This window comes from Rhyacophila brunnea, unplaced genomic scaffold (genome assembly GCF_057557595.1).
Source record: "Rhyacophila brunnea isolate RB1 unplaced genomic scaffold, BYU_Rbru_1.0 scaffold_19, whole genome shotgun sequence".
NCBI lineage: Eukaryota > Metazoa > Arthropoda > Insecta > Trichoptera > Rhyacophilidae > Rhyacophila > Rhyacophila brunnea.
This window is the reverse complement of record NW_028232848.1, coordinates 21,429,191-21,447,429: the sequence shown is the minus strand read 5'-3', so window position 1 is coordinate 21,447,429 and position 18,239 is coordinate 21,429,191. Positions and strand designations below refer to the sequence as shown.

At 35.2% G+C, this 18,239-nt stretch overlaps 1 protein-coding gene across 2 annotated transcripts in view; it reads left to right on the top strand.

The window, feature by feature from the left end:
• LOC147072842 (fibrillin-3-like) overlaps positions 1 to 18,239 on the top strand; it is a 198,139-nt gene that overhangs the window by 169,513 nt on the left and 10,387 nt on the right. For both annotated transcript variants that reach the window (XM_085945756.1, XM_085945757.1), the window contains exons 30-44: positions 3,163 to 3,415; positions 4,821 to 4,979; positions 7,144 to 7,303; positions 8,730 to 8,876; positions 9,500 to 9,765; positions 10,141 to 10,286; positions 11,608 to 11,879; positions 12,383 to 12,492; positions 13,184 to 13,351; positions 15,066 to 15,193; positions 15,629 to 15,761; positions 15,947 to 16,044; positions 16,716 to 16,866; positions 17,258 to 17,470; positions 17,639 to 17,869. In XM_085945756.1, coding sequence (XP_085801882.1) covers positions 3,163 to 3,415; positions 4,821 to 4,979; positions 7,144 to 7,303; positions 8,730 to 8,876; positions 9,500 to 9,765; positions 10,141 to 10,286; positions 11,608 to 11,879; positions 12,383 to 12,492; positions 13,184 to 13,351; positions 15,066 to 15,193; positions 15,629 to 15,761; positions 15,947 to 16,044; positions 16,716 to 16,866; positions 17,258 to 17,470; positions 17,639 to 17,869 — 2,635 coding nt within the window. The remainder of the gene's footprint in view (positions 1 to 3,162; positions 3,416 to 4,820; positions 4,980 to 7,143; positions 7,304 to 8,729; positions 8,877 to 9,499; positions 9,766 to 10,140; positions 10,287 to 11,607; positions 11,880 to 12,382; positions 12,493 to 13,183; positions 13,352 to 15,065; positions 15,194 to 15,628; positions 15,762 to 15,946; positions 16,045 to 16,715; positions 16,867 to 17,257; positions 17,471 to 17,638; positions 17,870 to 18,239) is intronic.

Below are 18,239 nucleotides of genomic sequence, written 5' to 3'. Positions count from 1 at the left end.
TTTTATTATTGGACATAATATACTTACATTACATGATTACTCTATTTTACGGTGATACCTATGAACAAATTAAGAAAGATGTGGCGTCTATTGTCCGCTGATCAGGGGATGACTCGGTCACCACCGTACAAATCTCGTTCCACTAAGGATGCGAATGCATTAGCGTTAGTATACGATAGAGATTCAAATAACCCCATGGTGAGTAAAAAAAGCTCGTTGTATATGAAATGAACATAATAATATAATCTATTTACATGGAGTAATATAATATTTTTAAATACCCTATTTGGACTTTTTTTTTATTATTTTTACAGCATTAAGCTCCAATAACTTAATTTCGGTAAAAACTTTACATACAATATTTGTGCAATATTTATATATTACTAGCTGAAGTACCCGGCTTCGCACAGGGTCGCTTCGTGGTTATATTTATCTTAGATATTTGAAAAATAATAAGAGGAAATTATTTTTTTAATATTAAAATATCTGTGTAATACAATATGGCAATATGAAAATAATTCTAATAGGAGTAAAGGTCAAACATAGGAACACTAAATTAAAATCGAATCCAAAATATGAAAACGTTATTAATGTTATTAATATGTAGTAAAAAAAAAATCAAAATTGGATGGAACAAACAAACAACAAACTTTGTATGTTATATAATAATAATTTAGAAACCTTCGCAGGTGTGCGCACACAACTGACAAAAGTTTCATCGCAATCGGATGAATGGTATAGGAACGCATACGAATAGTAGAAGAAGATGATTTTCTAATTCTGAAATCTTCGTGGGCATGCGCATGACAACTCACCAAAGTTTCATTGCAATCGGATGAATGGTATAGGAACGCATACGAATAGAAGAAGAAGAAGATGGTTGTACTAATTCAAAAACCTTTGCGGGCGTGCGCACAACAACTGGTCAAAATTTCATCACAATCGGATGAATGGCATAAGAACGCATACAAATAGAAGAAGAAAAAGATGGTTGTACTAATTCAGAAACCTTTGCGGGCGTGCGCACAACAACTGGTCAAAATTTCATCACAATCGGATGAATGGCATAAGAACGCATTCGAATAGAAGAATAAGATGATGGTTGTACTAATTCAGAAACCTTCGCAGGCGTGCGCACAACAACTCACCAAAGTTTCATTGCAATTGGATGAATGGTATAGGAACGCATATGAATAGAAGAAGAAGAAGATGTTTGTACTAATTTAGAAACCTTCGCGGGCTTGCGCACAACAACTGGTCAAAATTTCATCGCAATTGGATGAATGGTATAAGAACTCATACGAATAGAAGAAGATAGAATAGAAGAAAAAGAAGAAGAAAATGGTTGTATCAATTCAGAACTCTTTGCGGGCGTGCTCACAACAACTGGTCAAAATTTCATCGCAATCGGATGAATGGTATAAGAACGCATACAAATAGAAGAAGATAGAATAGAAGAAAAAGAAAATAGTTGTAACAATTCAGAAACCTTTGCGGCGTGAGCACAACACTTGATCAAAATTTCATTGCAATCGGATGAATGGTATAGGAACGCATACGAATAGAAGATAGAATAGAAGAAGAAGATGGTTGTACTAATTCAGAAACCTTCGCGGGTGTTGGCACAATTACTGATGAAAATGTTATTGCAATCGGATGAATAGAATAGAAACGAATACGAATAGAAGAATATAGAATAGAAGAAGAAGAAGATAGTTGTACTAATTCAAAAACCATTGCGGGTGTTACCACAACAACTGACGAAGGTTTCATCGCAATCGGATGAATGGTATAAGAACGCATACAAATAGAAGAAGATAGAATAGAAGAAAAAGAAAATAGTTGTAACAATTCAGAAACCTTTGCGGCGTGAGCACAACACTTGATCAAAATTTCATTGCAATCGGATGAATGGTATAGGAACGCATACGAATAGAAGATAGAATAGAAGAAGAAGATGGTTGTACTAATTCAGAAACCTTCGCGGGTGTTGGCACAATTACTGATGAAAATTTTATTGCAATCGGATGAATAGAATAGAAACGAATACGAATAGAAGAATATAGAATAGAAGAAGAAGAAGATAGTTGTACTAATTCAAAAACCATTGCGGGTGTTACCACAACAACTGACGAAGGTTTCATCGCAATCGGATGAATGGTATAGGGACCATACGAATAAAAGAAGATAAAATGAAGAAGAAGAAGAAGAAGAAGAAGATGGTTGTGCTAATTCAGAAACCTTCGCGGGTGTTGGCACAATTACTGACGAAAATTTTATTGCAATCGGATGAATGGAATAGGAACGCATACGAATAGAAGAATATAGAATAAAAGAAGAAGAAGAAGATGGTTGTATTAATTCAAAAACCATTGCGGGTGTTACCACAACAACTGACGAAGGTTTCATTGCAATCGGATGAATGGTATAGGGACCATACGAATTAAAGACGATAGAATGAAGAAGAAGAAGAGGATGATGATTTTTCTAATTCAGAAACCTTCATGGGTGTGCATACAACCACTTACCAAAATTTCATTGCAATCGGATGAATGGTATAGGAACCATACGAATAAAAGAAAATATAATGAAGAAGAAGAAGAAGATGATGATTTTTCTAATTCAGAAACCTTCATGGGTGTGCATACAACCACTTACCAAAATTTCATTGCAATCGGATGAATGGTATAGGAACGCATAAGGGACAGACACACAGACATACAGACAGACAGACATTCATTTTTATATATTAGTATAGCCTATACTCTTCCCGCAAGTGCAAGCAATAAGTTTACAAAGTTTTATCGCAATCGGATGAACGGTATGGCTGCGCATTAAATACGAACAAACAAACACACAAATATTAATTTTTATATATTAGAAGATGTAGGTAATCACCTATTATGATCATTATGGCCTAGTTCATAAAGTAGCCATCTTTGTATAAATACAAACTATGGATAGTAGATTAAGATCCGCGGCTGGTCTAGAAATACATGTTGATTTTCAATGTCTATTACATAATTTAACTGAATTGACTTAGATAGACATTCTGTGGTGGTCCATATGCTCTGCTTAGGTATGGTAATTTATTATTATGTACTTAGAAGAAAGCTTTCCTTCGACATCTTTGATGAAAGTGTTTTTTTTTGTCTGCCCCAGGTGGTTCTGGAAGATATTAACGAATGCGAAGAGCACCCGAACATGTGTTTGAACGGCCACTGCACCAACACGTTCGGCTCCTTCATGTGCTCTTGCAACGAGGGCTACCGCCTTGACGATTCAGGAACTCAGTGCCTCGACATTAACGAGTGTGAGGAGAATTATGATCTCTGTGGGGCCGGTGTGTGCCACAACGAAGAAGGGAAATACGTCTGTATCTGTCCCACTGGATACATGGCTCTGCCTAGCGGAAGTGAGTCAAATAGTTTAATTCTTTCTGTTTCGACATTTTTACATTGTTAAATTGGTAACATCAGAAAAATTTATATTTTCTGTCTTAGCAACACTGAGTACATTGTGTGTCAATAAAATGAAATTGCAGATTGCTTTTAATACATTTTTGCTGTGGTTACTAACCTATTTAGGTACTATTATTAGAGGTTTCATTATTCAATATTCATCCAAAAAAATGATGGCTCAATTAATCTTCTTTTTGAGTTGTAGCAAACACTAGTGCAAAGTTTTTATCTCAGTGCGGCCATGGCAAATAAATATTTATAAGTGTGAAGTTTCCTATAAATAAATGTGTTCAATTGGAAAATTGGTCAATAAAGAATAAACTGACAAGTGTCAAGATCCCCAATTAAATATGATTATATAATGTCAAAACGTTCATCAAAGCGCCAATTTGAAGCGAAAGATCTTGGAATAATTTTTGACTCTTCATTATCTTTTCACTCGTATATAACTTCTACAGCTCTATGTGCAAGTAAGCTTCTAGGATTCATCATGAGACAAGCCAAACCATTCAAGAATCCAAATGTCATAATATGTATACTCTACGTCTCGTTAGTGCATAGTATTCTTGAATATGGGTCTGTTATATGGAGTCCTTATGAAGTTTCCTACAAGCTTATTCTAGAGCGCGTCCAGAAGAAATTTCTTCGATGTCTTTATTTTAAGACATATAACTATTTTCCTTTTAATTATTCATCAAATGATTACATTTCGACTGCTTTTCTACAAGGCATGCTCACTTTTCACTCTCTTGAATCATGTAGGTCACTTCTGCTACTCTCTGATGGTTTCCAATCCTGGCGTCCTAAAGAATTAAAATTTATATACGCCTGTCGATTACCTACGTGGTCGCAGCCATGACCTCTTCTGGATCAGAACTGTTTCCTCGAGTCAAGCCTATCAGGCACCATTAGCAAGGGGTGCAAGACTAGTAAATGTGCTCCCCAAATACATAGACATTTTCAATGATGTACTTTGCATTTTGGTTTTGAAACTTTATTTTATTGTATAAAATTGTTTTTTTTTTATTATTATTTTTTCTTCTTCTCTCTTGTGAGAGTAATATTAAATATTACTCTAACAAATTTTGTTATAATGTAAATCTCATGTTGTATACGTCCTGAATTTTGATTTGTTATGTCCACAATGTTCTGCTTTCATAAATAAATAAATAAATCCACAAAGCAAAACGGCTTGTAGCACATTAACAATCATTAGCAATAGTAACCAGTTTCACTGTCAAATAATATAAAAACTACATCTCCATATAGGGAGGTTTCTCTTCAACGTCTTTGTTTGTACCAAATTCATAGGAGCCAGTTGCAGTATTAAATGTAATAGTGCCATACTTTTGTTTGCAGAGGAATGTATCGACATGAGGAAGGAGCAATGCTATCTGAACTATGCCCAAGGACTGTGCACGGCTCCGATGTCTCACGAACAGACTCAAATGCTGTGCTGCTGCTCCATGGGCAAAGCCTGGGGAAACCCCTGCACTCCTTGCCCACACTCCGCATCCCGTGAGTCCAAAATTTATCAGTTTAAGGGGGGACATGCTCGTCGAAGGTCAAAATTGAGTTTTTATTGTATTTTCAAACCATGATCCTGGACACTCCTTAAACGTTGTAGATAATCTATTTATATAATTTTGAAGCTTTATTATCCTTTATAGTTATTTTAAACATTTGATGACTGCATAAAGTATTTTTGTTACATAAAATAGTATTCGTTTAAACCTCTCGCTCTAATGTTTTAGAATATAGTCATATTTCGGTACATAACTGTGCAGTGGTGTTAAGATTTTTTACGTTTATTAATTTTTAAAAGCATTTATAAAACTATTAGCATAATTTATTACGAGATAATTTTTGTAAAATATTCACGATAAAAATTATATTGATAATCTCTGTGATCCCAAATTTGACAAGAATTAGGCATTTTATTATTCAAAAAATCGACAAGATTACCACATTTGAAGATGATTCTAAAGACACTTATTATAAGCTATGTCTTTGACCATTCAAGTGTGATAAACATTTTATGAATAATGATTGCTTTATAATAATTATTGACCTAAGAATAAGGTAGTGTTTTTTTGAAATACGTAATTTCTTTTGTCATTCCCTAGTGGTTAAGCTACAACATACGGCCGTAGCCATAAATTGACAAACTATAATTAAAATAGGGAGTAAATATATGTTAACGCGCGTGTTTGAACATGTACTTAACCGATTTTTTTTTTATTTTTTTTTAAACGGTACATGTTCAAACACGCGCGTTAATATCATTTTACTCCCTACTTCAATTATAGTTTGTCAATTTATGGCTACGGCCGTATGTTGTAGCGTAACCACTGGGGAATGACAAAAGAAATGGCGTATTTCAAAAAAACACTACCTTATTTTTAGGTCAATAATTATTATAAAGCAATCATTATTCATAAGATGTTTATCACATTTGAATGGTCAAAGACATAGCTTATAATAAGTATCTTTAGAATCATCTTCAAATGCGTTAATCTTGCCGATTTTTTGAATAATAAAATGCCTAATTCTTGTCAAATTTGGGATCACAGAGATTATCAATATAATTTTTTATCGTGAATATTTTACAAAAATTATCTCGTAATAAATTATACTAATAGTTTTATAAATGCGTTTAAAAATTAATAAATGTTAAAAAAACTTAACACCACTGCACAGTTATGTACCGAAATATGACTATATTCTAAAACATTAGAGCGAGAGGTTTAAAAGAATACTATTTTATGTAACAAAAATACTTTATGCAGTCATCAAATGTTTAAAATAACTATAAAGGATAATAAGGCTTCAAAATTATATAAATAGATTATCTACAACGTTTAAGGAGTGTCCAGGATCATGGTTTGAAAATACAATAAAAACTCAATTTTGACCTTCGACGAGCATGTCCCCCCTTAATCAATACCATTTTGCTTCATTTATTTTCTCAGAAAATGTTTTACAAGCATAGAGGCATGAAGTTTTCGCTGTGGAGAGAATATGTTGAACTAGTTAATACCTTCCACAGACATTTTCTATCTACAGAATATAAACATATATTTTTGTTTGGTTGTTCCTTCCAAATTTGAATTTGTGCCATAGAAAAAAACATTTTGGATTCAAATTCAATTCGGTTTTCTTTTGTTTCACTTTTAGTGCTGTCAAAATATTGTTTTTTTGACATATTATTGTATGCCTAGAACAGTTATTTAAATATTGGAAAATGTGATAATTATTGTTTTTTAAAGTAAGATGAATGAATCTAACATACTACATATATGCTTAATAGTCGGGAATATAATAATATGTTATCCCGTTGGATTTTTAATGAAGAAATTGAATGACCACCTGAAATACATTCCTTGTAAACTCTAGAATCATGTCTTACTGGGTATTTTACTTGAAATCATGGCAGATGGCCTGGATCCAAGATGGTGGCCGCTCCAGACATTGATAAGAAAAATAAATCATATCTCTTTTCACAGATGTTCTACATAAATCGTCGAAAATAATACTTGTAGCATTACTAAACTTTATACGGCAATACCTACCAAATTTTTCTTGAACCTAGATGAATTTTTAAAACTAGACATTCTTTGTAGTTTTATAAGAGTGGATATTTAATGTATTTTACAAATTATTAAAATGCAATCAATTTCAGATGAGTACACAATACTGTGCGGCAACAAGCCAGGTCAGATTATCAACCCGATGACCAATCAAACTGAAGAGATCGACGAATGCGCCTTGATGGGATCCATGTGCAAACACGGAACCTGTGTGGACACTCCCGGTAGTTTTGAGTGTCACTGCAATAGAGGGTACTATTAATGGATTTAATTAAATAGGAACTGTAAAATGGGGTGATATTAGGCCATTGGTAATTTTAAAGTTTAGCCAATATTGTGTTAATTTCAAAATCGAATTTTCTAATAAAAAAAGTTACAAACTAGTAATTATTAATATTCACATGCTGAATATTTTTAGGAGGTGCCTACATGTAGATATTAAATTTTAGTAGTTATAAACCTTTTCTATGTCACAAGGTTACTAATTATTACTATGGCCGCAGTCTGTGAATCCCTTAAATTTCCAATCCCTCACAAAGCTCTTACAATTCAAATTGCCGTAATGTTGACATTTTTTGTGATCTTTCATTTTCATGACTTAGTATTTCATCGTCATTCCAAAAGATGTGTCTGTGTGTTCAATATTCTATATAATCCAAAACATTCGATCATGGCTAGTAAACTGAGTTTAAAGTTGAGCGTGAACACGCGCTTATTTTATATTCTCGGCATTGTAGTCAGGGTCATATAGAGGAAGTTAACGCTTTTATGGCACAGAAAAAGTTATCAAAAAAATTTCTAAGAGGTGTTCAGCTTACATACTTTTTGTAATGCGTACCTATTTGTTTCAAGATTGTAATATTCTAGTTCCATTTGAAATATGGAAATGTGGGAATAGTGTAAATTACTTATAATATTTAATATTTTTGTTTAGAGTTATAATATAAAAGTAGACCAAACTACAAATCGTCATTGAGCTGTTAAAACCTCTGAAATGATAATTTTATCAAAATGTTTTTCTATATAAAGCGCCTAGTTTCAAAAGCCCCTAAAACAGTTTTTGAAAATTTTTGAGTTAGATATGTGGTTAGATGGATATTTTTGTGACCTATATGATAGCATAAGATTGATCTTTAAAAAGATCCAAAATTCGTCAATACGTATGATCAAAAATTAGGGTAAATTTCAAAACCCGCCAAAATGGTTGGGTGTGATTTTCAAATACCGCTAAAATGGAAAGCCAAAATACTGTTTAGAATGTAAGGAATTAAAAAATAAATACATAAAGTTCACAGATTTATTAGATATGATTTTTTTTCATTTTTCTCAAAACTACCTAAAATCGTTTTTCTCATTTTTCTCAGAACTACCTAAAATCGTTTTAGGGGCTTTTGAAACTAGGCACTTCATATACCTATTAAGTAATTTTTCTGTTTGCTTATATTCGACAAGGAAGTTTAGCAAACCCTCTTACTTTAGCCTATATTCATTTTTGTTCTCTTAAAGCGTGTTTTTGTCTCTACTGTAAAATTTTAATTTTATCACATTATGTTGTTGGAACAATATTATTTTTCAATTCAATATAAATGAACATAATATTATAATACAATTTTTTTTAATGATATTATATTATTAAGAAAATGTAGATTATACTTAATTAGTTTTTGTTGTATTACAGGTACATTTATGATATCGAGTCCCATCAGTGCCGAGATGACAACGAGTGCCTTCGAATCCCCAATCCTTGCCGAGGAAATGCTCAGTGCATTAATCTGCCAGGATACTTTGAATGTAGATGTCCAGATGGATATACACTTGGATCCAGGTAAGCTATATATATTCAATTATATTAGCAATACGCCACTGCCATATAAAAAGCGTTAAATTTGGAAAGAAAATTTTCGAACGGCAGGTTAGAAAAGCTTAATAAAGTGTTTCGAGTTTAACTTTGAAAGGAAAATTTTCAATTGCTGCTCAGAATATAATAAGAAAAGACTCCTAATTCATCACCAATAGTGTTGGACACCAGAAAAATCTGTCTCACCAAAGGAGTACTGGGATATTGTAAGTTTGTATTGCAGTCTTTTTATTCATTTTCTTTTCGTATGGTGGCTGGGTGCAATATACATAATAAAAACAAGCACAGAAACAAAATTACAGACATCAATTTACATGCATAATGTCTCTTGCAGTAATGTTGCGGTTGTTATTGTATACATTGTCAATTTTTGGTGCAATAATTCTGGCGAAATTGCTTGATTTGTGTATCTTCAGTTCCATTACTGGTGGCATTCATTGAATAAAATTTAATGAATATTGAAAGTTGATCGACATACCGTGACAATAAGCCTTTGCGTCTATGCTAATTATGTCCGTCCTGCTTATATATATTATTTTAATGTATAATACAGTCCATATAATTAGTCACTCTTTCTGTTTTGATTTTAGTTTTACCGACTGCGTTGATATGGATGAGTGTGCCGATCAGCCGGGTGTCTGCTTAAACGGCGACTGTAGGAACTTGCAAGGCTCCTTCCAGTGTATCTGCAAACCGGGCTACTTCCTCACACCTCAAAAAGACAACTGCTTGGATTTGAACGAGTGTCAGAGACACCAGAACGTTTGCAAGAACGGCACCTGCGTCAACACTCCCGGTAGCTACAAGTGCAACTGTCACGATGGATTTAAGCTCAGCCCTAATAACGATTGCAGCGGTGAGATCTTAATATTTTTTTTTCCATTTTTTCTAACTGATCATTAAAAGAAAAATTCAGCTTCAGGAAAAGTAGTTTTTCCCCTTAATTAAAAAAAATGTGTCTAAAACAGTATGATTTTATAAGGGCGATGTGTTTTTATATAATGACCTATTTTAGATTCATAGTAAATTTGTGCTTTTAAATTTTTTAAAAGCACGGACGTAAAGCTTAGCCAATTTTTACACAGCAAAATCCATAGATAATAATAAATGATTCGACTAATAGACCAACTGACTAACTTAGGTCTTTTTACTACCCTACAATTTGTTGTAGGCATTTCACCACATATTATGTTCTAATGTTATGTGAATAAACAATATACAAACCTTTCAGACGTGGATGAGTGCCGTGTCATGCCGTTCTTGTGCCGTAATGGAAGATGTCGTAACACAGTTGGCGCTTTCTACTGCGAATGTGCTACAGGTTATGTTATCGCTGAAGATGGCCAACATTGCAGGGATATTGATGAATGCAAAGAGGTAAATATCATTTAACCCACTGATATAGCTACAGTGATATCACCGAAACAGTGAATAATCTATCGGTCATCAAGAAGGAAATAAACTTTCCTGAGGTCCAAGAATGCACAAAACAATTTTCTGCACGGAGGTAATAACTCTCTACTAGATGCATGCGCTGGATTCAAACACATATCGCACACTGAGATCCATGGCCCCCACAAGGGGGGGGGCTGACAGGGCTCTAGCCTGAGGACCCGGGTTCTGGGGGGCCCCGCATGGCGTGTCTACATTATAAGTGAGATAAACACACATCACAAATTTGCTCTAATGGCAAAAAAATTGCCTGCGGCGCTATTTTACTTTAAGAATATTACCATTTTAAAATATGTGATAGTGTGATGCAGATTTTGAATACTGTGTGTCGATATTCAAAAACTTCATAACACAAATGAATTTATTGAAGAATACAAAAAATCGTTAAAGTTACACAGAGTATCCTTAATTTTACCTGGAATACCATTTGGGAAACGTTTCTGTAGAGCCTAGCGATTGGTAGGGGGGCCCGATAATGATCCTGGCCTAGGGGCCCGCTTCAGGATGTGGGGGCCATGCTGAGGTCTCTATAGGGTCATAACTGCAAAAAAACCCAAAAATGACTTATGAATGCAGTTCGATAGAAAAAAAAAATCTATTTTTAATGCTATATGGCATTAACTGCTACATACTTGGAAGCAGTGACCTCCTACACAATTGTGTCCATATGGTTGTTTCATATTTAAAATTTTAATTTAGAGCTATATAGCATTATCTTACATGAGGCCCTGATACGATATTTAATTGTGCTAGACCGCCGTATTTGCAGATGATTTGCATTCTGGTCGAGTAAGTACATACACACATATTTTTTTTTTTAATTGTCCGACATTTTAATAAATAAAAATAAAATTTTATATGAAAAAATTGCTTTTTTTTTTTATTAAAACCATGAAGTCGCATCTGCAAGTTTGTTGGAAGTTTGTGCGTTAATTTTCAAAGTATATGGCCGCAACTGCAAAAGTCTACAATATAAATTGAAAAATATATATTTATATATTAAACTATAGTAGGATAAAGTACACAAAATTATTTTAACATGGTACAAATTTCAGTAGTCTACTGCAATTAATTAAATTGCAAATCACTCAGGATCATGTTATTTGCAGTTATGACCCTATAGATCTCAGTGTGCGATATATTGATTGAAAAAACCAGGTTGTGAATTTTACCCAGCCGTTCGATTCAAACCCGTGGCTTTTGATACATTTTTTTTAAATGTTCTTTAATTTTATGATTAAAATAGATTCCTGGAGTTTGCCCGAGCCCTGGAAGGTGCCAAAACACGATGGGAAGCTTCTCATGCTCCTGCCCTCCTGGATTCGTTCTGGATCCCATTCTCAAGCAGTGCATTGACATCGATGAGTGCTCCGAAAGAACTGGCGTCTGCGAAGACGGAGTGTGCACTAATGTGGATGGAGGCTTCACTTGCACGTGTCCTGACGGATGGATAACCAGCCGCGACGGCATGAACTGCATCGACCAGAGGCGGGATTACTGCTACGACGAATTGGACAGGTATGTAAAGTTATACTTTTTCTATTTTTGTTATATTTTTTCTTGAAATCGAGCATGCATAACTTGTTGCTTCGACTAAAACTTGTGAACTTCAGATATATAATAATATGATTATCTTCTTCTTGGTCGTACCCTTATGGCTGAGGATTGTGACCACCTTTGAATTTTGTCGTTCGGCTGAGACTTTCCATCCCTCTCGATTTTCCGCTTTTCTCAGGGCAGAATACGCCAGGCCATATGATTATAGAATGAGCCAAATATATTAAATCAGCAGACTATTTTTTTATTTTATTCAAATTTGCAAGGGTTAAGAATGTCATATTTTCTATTGAACACACGTTGCATGACTGTTAGTTAATTTTATGGTAATTAAGTTTGGTGCAGTTGGCTAAATTGGTAAACAGATTGGTCAGAATTCGATGGATGGTTGAAACAGCCTTTTAGATAATAATAATATATTCTTTGCCTTTAAAAGTGATGATGATTTACTTGGCATTTTTCAGGAGACATTGTAAAAATCCCCGCACAAAGAGTTTGACAGCCCGGGAATGTTGTTGCTCGAAGGGTGTCGCCTGGGGTCGCTATTGCCAACAGTGTCCCAGACAAGAGTCCAGTAAGTTATCTTTTTCTTTATTTCTTTATATATCTACTAGTGTATTTACCTACTTCACTGACAGTATTTACACAATAAAATCCAACTGGATTCATGAGTTGATCAAGTCAAATGCTCAGGACCGAACTGAATGGATGGAGCTTGGACAAGTTTTCATTCTTGACTGGATCAATCCAGGCGAAAACACGATTTCCGAAGGGGAAAAAATATTGACACTTTTACAAAAAATCGGCGATTGCCTGTATCACAGAGGCAGACATGTTTGAATGTAGAATACGTCTTGACACGTTTCGGGCGTATCTTACCCCCTCTCCCCGCGCACCCAATACTTTGTGTGCATGCCTGCTATATCCTGATGATAATTTTTGATCTTTGACTCTTCAACAGGATATAATGTACTCGTTACCATCTGCTGGTTAGTTGATGAGTTATTGCTATTAAAAATTGCTACTAATTTTGTAACATTCCAACTCCAGGATGGCATCCGATATAGGAACAATGTCAAAGACGTATTCTACATCAGGAAATATTTTTATTCTATTCCATGGCACTTTGAAAACGATGGTTTGCAAGGAAATGAATAGTTTTCACAGAGAATATATAGATGGTTTTCTCTACCTATGGAATGAAATTTATTATAAAACTTTGGTTTGCATATTATTTATGTTACAATAATACTAATAATTTGCAGAGGAATTCGAGAAACTTTGCCCTGGTGGAATTGGCCATGTGAACGTGGGAGAGGACCTCAACGAGTGTGCCGTTAATCCTGAAGTCTGTCGAGGCGGCGGATCTTGTGTTAACACTGATGGATCTTTCCGCTGTGAGTGTCCACAAGGATTTGTCTTGGATTCCACAGGTCAGTAAGAATGAACAGTATATACCTACACACAATTACTATGTAGAATATAGACATTATCCAACTATTTTGTTCTCAATAATGTTATCTTGGCCTGTTTGGCTTAAGAGCATACTTCAGTGAAACGGCAAATCATTTTCAATAATAGGTGGGATGACATTTCGGACTCGTTGCCAATCGGATAGCGATAGTCGAGCTATAAGCATGTCAATTTGTTTTGTGATGACGTCGGAGAAATATATTCTTAAATTGTGTAAAGATGACTAAAAACGTTACGCGTTTACTCGAAAAAGAAAACATGTCAATGAATATATTATTATTATCACTAATATAACAATAAACATAATATTAAATGGACGCATGTTAAATTTTTATGACAAATTATGTTTTTTTTTCTGCACGCGTTGTTTGCACAATCTTTGTCACGATCTTTTTAGTCCATGCCTCAGCTGAAGTTTAGCCTTAATATATCAGTATGATTGGTTTTTGTTTTTTTGTAACTTAAACGATTCCTTAAAATATTCATTGTAGCCATGGATTTGTGGACCATTTGGTGAAAAAATGTTGTAGCTGATAAACAAATTCTTTATTTTATGAATGCCACTCTATATTATCCATTCATTGATGTTATATTTTAACCCATAGCTTACGGGCCGCACAAAATTGTGTTTTTGCTAATTACTTTTCAAATGCAAATTAACACGTTACTACCGGCCTTCTGCGTGTAAAGCAGAGATAGCAGGCCGTGATAACGTCAAGGCCAAAGCGGGGGTGGGAGACAGAAACGCACGGTGTAGGGTATCGAGGCTGGTATATTTTATATTGTCGCAGATACAGGGTATTGTCATTGGCGGTCGGTTGGTAATTGGCGCTTTGGCGGGCTGCAAACGTGGTGTCGCGGCTGGGCTGGCTGATTGATGCTTGGCATCCGAGGCGAGTCAGTGCTTGTGGCGTGGCGATGCAGTCTTTTTTTGGCGGGGGATGTTGGCTGGGCTGCCGACGCTTGTGGCTCCGCGTCCGAGGCGAGAGAGAAGAGATCCTGGCTGGTCGACATCTGATACGAGAGAGAGAGCTTTTCGCGCGCGTCCCACTGTCAGATTGCCGGCATTAACGCGCTCTCTGTTTTACTTTGAATTGACTAGTGGCGGTGCGAGCGACCGTTTGTGACAGGCCGCGTCTGTGTTTGGCGGGATTCTGACGAATTCGAATTTCTAGGAGACGGGTTCCGCTCGGCCGAGGGTTGCGATAACCGCGAAGAGTGGACCTAGGCTGTGGTGTATGGGAAAGTTGATGGTTCGGTCCGTCCTTTGAGGTGGTCTCTTGTGGGAGACTTTCATCTGGTATCAACGTTAATTACAAAATTAATTGAAAGGGCCCGTAAGCATTGTGTTAATGTTAGATAAGTTCAAAACTTTTGTAACATCCAGCATTTTTCTTGTAACCAATGATGCTATTTATGTGAGTTTGACATCAAAACCCAGGCAATAGCCAAACCACTAATACGCATGCATACTCGTGAACCCAAAGTGTGGGAAGACTACAATTTTGGTGGCTTCCAGAAAAACCTGCGAGCGCTGGGATTTGATAACTGAACGAAGAACACCGAGCAAAAGTGACACGTCTTTTTGAGGTGGCCAAGAAAAGAAGAAGACATTATAATATTACATGTTTCATTACATTTGGAAGAGGTATTAAGAATTATTATATTTTACAGGCACTAATTGCATAGATGACAACGAATGTATATCGAATCGAAATGTCTGCGGGAATGGAACTTGCAGCAATGTTGAAGGCTCATTTGAGTGCCAATGCAGCACCGGATATGCTCCTGGACCTCTTCAGGTAAGCAAATCGATCCAATTTATCCAATAAATAACAAATCCAAACATAAAGTGAACATATTTGACAATTACTATTTTCCTAATTAATGTAGTAGACTTGTAATTTAAGTAGTAAAATTCAAACTTAGGCAACTTCAGAATTACCCTGTGATTGTGATTGAAGTCAAAGAGATTAATATCGAGAAATGGTGCAAGTATGCATCCCTGTCTGACACCACTGTCTTATATTAATTATTGATTTATGATTCACTAATTCATAGTATGGTAACAAGTTGAAACTCTTATTGAAATATCTCTTGGTGAAAATCAATTCTCACTAGTAAACAAGGTTATAAATACTCCAAGCATCACTGTTTACTAATACACAGAACCGTGAAAGTCTAAAGAAGCATTTATAATACTCTTTACTGTATGTTCTGTTTTGATTTTGTTTCAGACCTGTGAAGATGTGAATGAGTGTCGAGAGTTAGGAAACCATTGCGCTTTCCGCTGTCACAATGTTCCGGGCTCATTCAGATGCACCTGTCCATATGGCTACGCTTTGGCTCCGGATGGCATTCATTGCCAAGGTACGTGAACTGTACATCTATACTTAATTAATTTATGTTCTACAATTTCTGTAAATATAATCTATAAAACAGTAATTCAATTTTCTTCTTTCCTTCGATGACGATAAAAACACAATTCCGAATATGTTTTATTATCTTTATCAGAGGATATTGTTAATTTATAATGTTCTTTTTGTTTTTGACAGATGTCAACGAATGTCAGACACCCGCCAATAATTGTAAATATCAATGCAAGAACCTTGTAGGATCGTTTATGTGCATCTGTCCTGAAGGATTCACGCAGGTATGTAGTTGACTTGATAAATTGAATTGATAATAATAGAGGGAACGAAAAATGATCCATTATTTCGAAAAACAGCATAAAAGCTATATTTTTAAAATCTATCTAAAATGAAATAACCATTATTGACAATTATTTCCCATGTCTCTTTCAACTTTTTAATTCATTTTTATAAAATATTTTCAGTGTTTCGAATAAAAATACCAAATTAAGTGTTTCTTTACATCGTCCACATTATTAAATAGCTTATCTCTTAATGTGTGTTCAATAGACCTGAATAGATAATTTATCCGAATGAGAGATATCCGAGGAACGTGGACGGTGTGATAGAATTTCCCAACTGAATTTTTTCACTGATAACTGCAAAAATGCATATATTGTCGTGATGAAGATATACTCCATTCCAGTTTAATTTAGTTCCAGTTCCATTTAGATTTATTTATTTTACCTTCTTCTTGTACTTTTTGTGATAATAGCGATTTCATTTCGTCTTTATGGAGTAAACATGACTCAAAAAACATCTTTGGGACATGTTTACTCCATTGTATATGGTCACAAACTGAAGTGTTATAAATAATGGATTTCTTTCCGGTTTCCCTTATGTATAAATGAATATAATAATAAAATTACTGTCATAGATAATATAAAACTTATCTGAAAATAAATATTTTCAGGTTGGCATAACTGATGAATGTAGGGACGTAGATGAGTGTCTTATGGATGCAGAATTGTGCCCCGATGGAACTTGTGTCAACACTGAAGGAAGCTTCATTTGCAAATGTGGTCCAGGATTCGAGCCAAGCTATGATGGGAAATCTTGCATTGGTAAAATACCCGTTTAATACTTATTTTTAATTATTTTTTTTTTTTTTAAGTTTAGTTTTTTTTTTAAGTTTTTTAGTTTAATAATTATTCTTGTGATTTGTAAAAGTTTTTTAATCAACGTGTACCCTTTAGTTGGGAATACCATGCACTAAACTGTGTATGATACCTAGTATGATTTCTATTATTATTACTTACTTCAGTCAAGTTGAGATAAGAAAAGACCTTCTCTCTCTATAAATAATTTCCTCCAGTAGAAACCAGGTCGTAATATCCGATCGACGCAACTAAACATTCGACAGATTCGGGTGAGTCTTTCCTTTTTCTTCGACATCTTTTGTTGTTTCTCATATTAGAAACTCATTAATTTATGTATCGTTTTCTTGACCAACAGACAGACGGCTCGGCATCTGCTTCCGCCATTTGTCTGCAGGACGGTGTGTTGTTCCATCACTTAGCCACCACACGCAAGCACCGACGACTCGCGCTGCATGTTGCTGCTCTATGGGAGAGGCTTGGGGCCAGCACTGCGAGCGTTGCCCTCAACCTGACTCCACTCAATATCGACAGATGTGCCTGTCCCAAGGACTCACCATCGATGGATCAGGTGAGATTGACTAATTACGATGCGAATTTATTGATGATGATGGTTCAGAAATAATCTGGTAAAGCTTGACGATTGTAAATACAGCTTAGAGACATAAGTGCGTCATCTTTGTAAGTTACCAATAATAGCAAAATTTTAAAACTCACATTGTAATATTCCCTTCCTCAGATATTGACGAGTGCCATATGATGTCGGAACTGTGCATGAACGGTCGCTGCATCAACCAGATGGGCTCGTACAGATGCTCATGCAACCGAGGCTTCAAGGTGGACTCGAGTGGGACTCACTGTCTGGACATTAACGAGTGCGCTCAGAGACCCTCTCCTTGCAAATTCTCCTGTCAGAACACTGAAGGTTCCTATCTATGTTCATGCCCCACTGGCTACAGTCTCAATGCTGGTAAGAAATTGGATTTTATTAACTTTATTAATATCAATGGTGACTGGTGATTTCCAACGCTTCTTTCGTTGGGAGTGCATTGAAAAGATACTTAATTTTTTAATAGACAATCTATTAGGCATTGTTTTTGATTTTAGAAAATATATACCACTACAAATTGAAGTCTGGAATTATATATAATTTGTTTTTTGTTCAATTGACTATGACTTTTTTGTTTTATGCTGTTTCACACAAATGAGTAAGCCAGTTTAAAGTTGGGCGCAACACAAGGCGCAGACAGGTGACTTAAGGAAACATGTTCACCTTTTTTTTGAGTGACCACTTCGTGACTCTTGGACACCATTTTATGACAGCATTTATCCAGAATTTC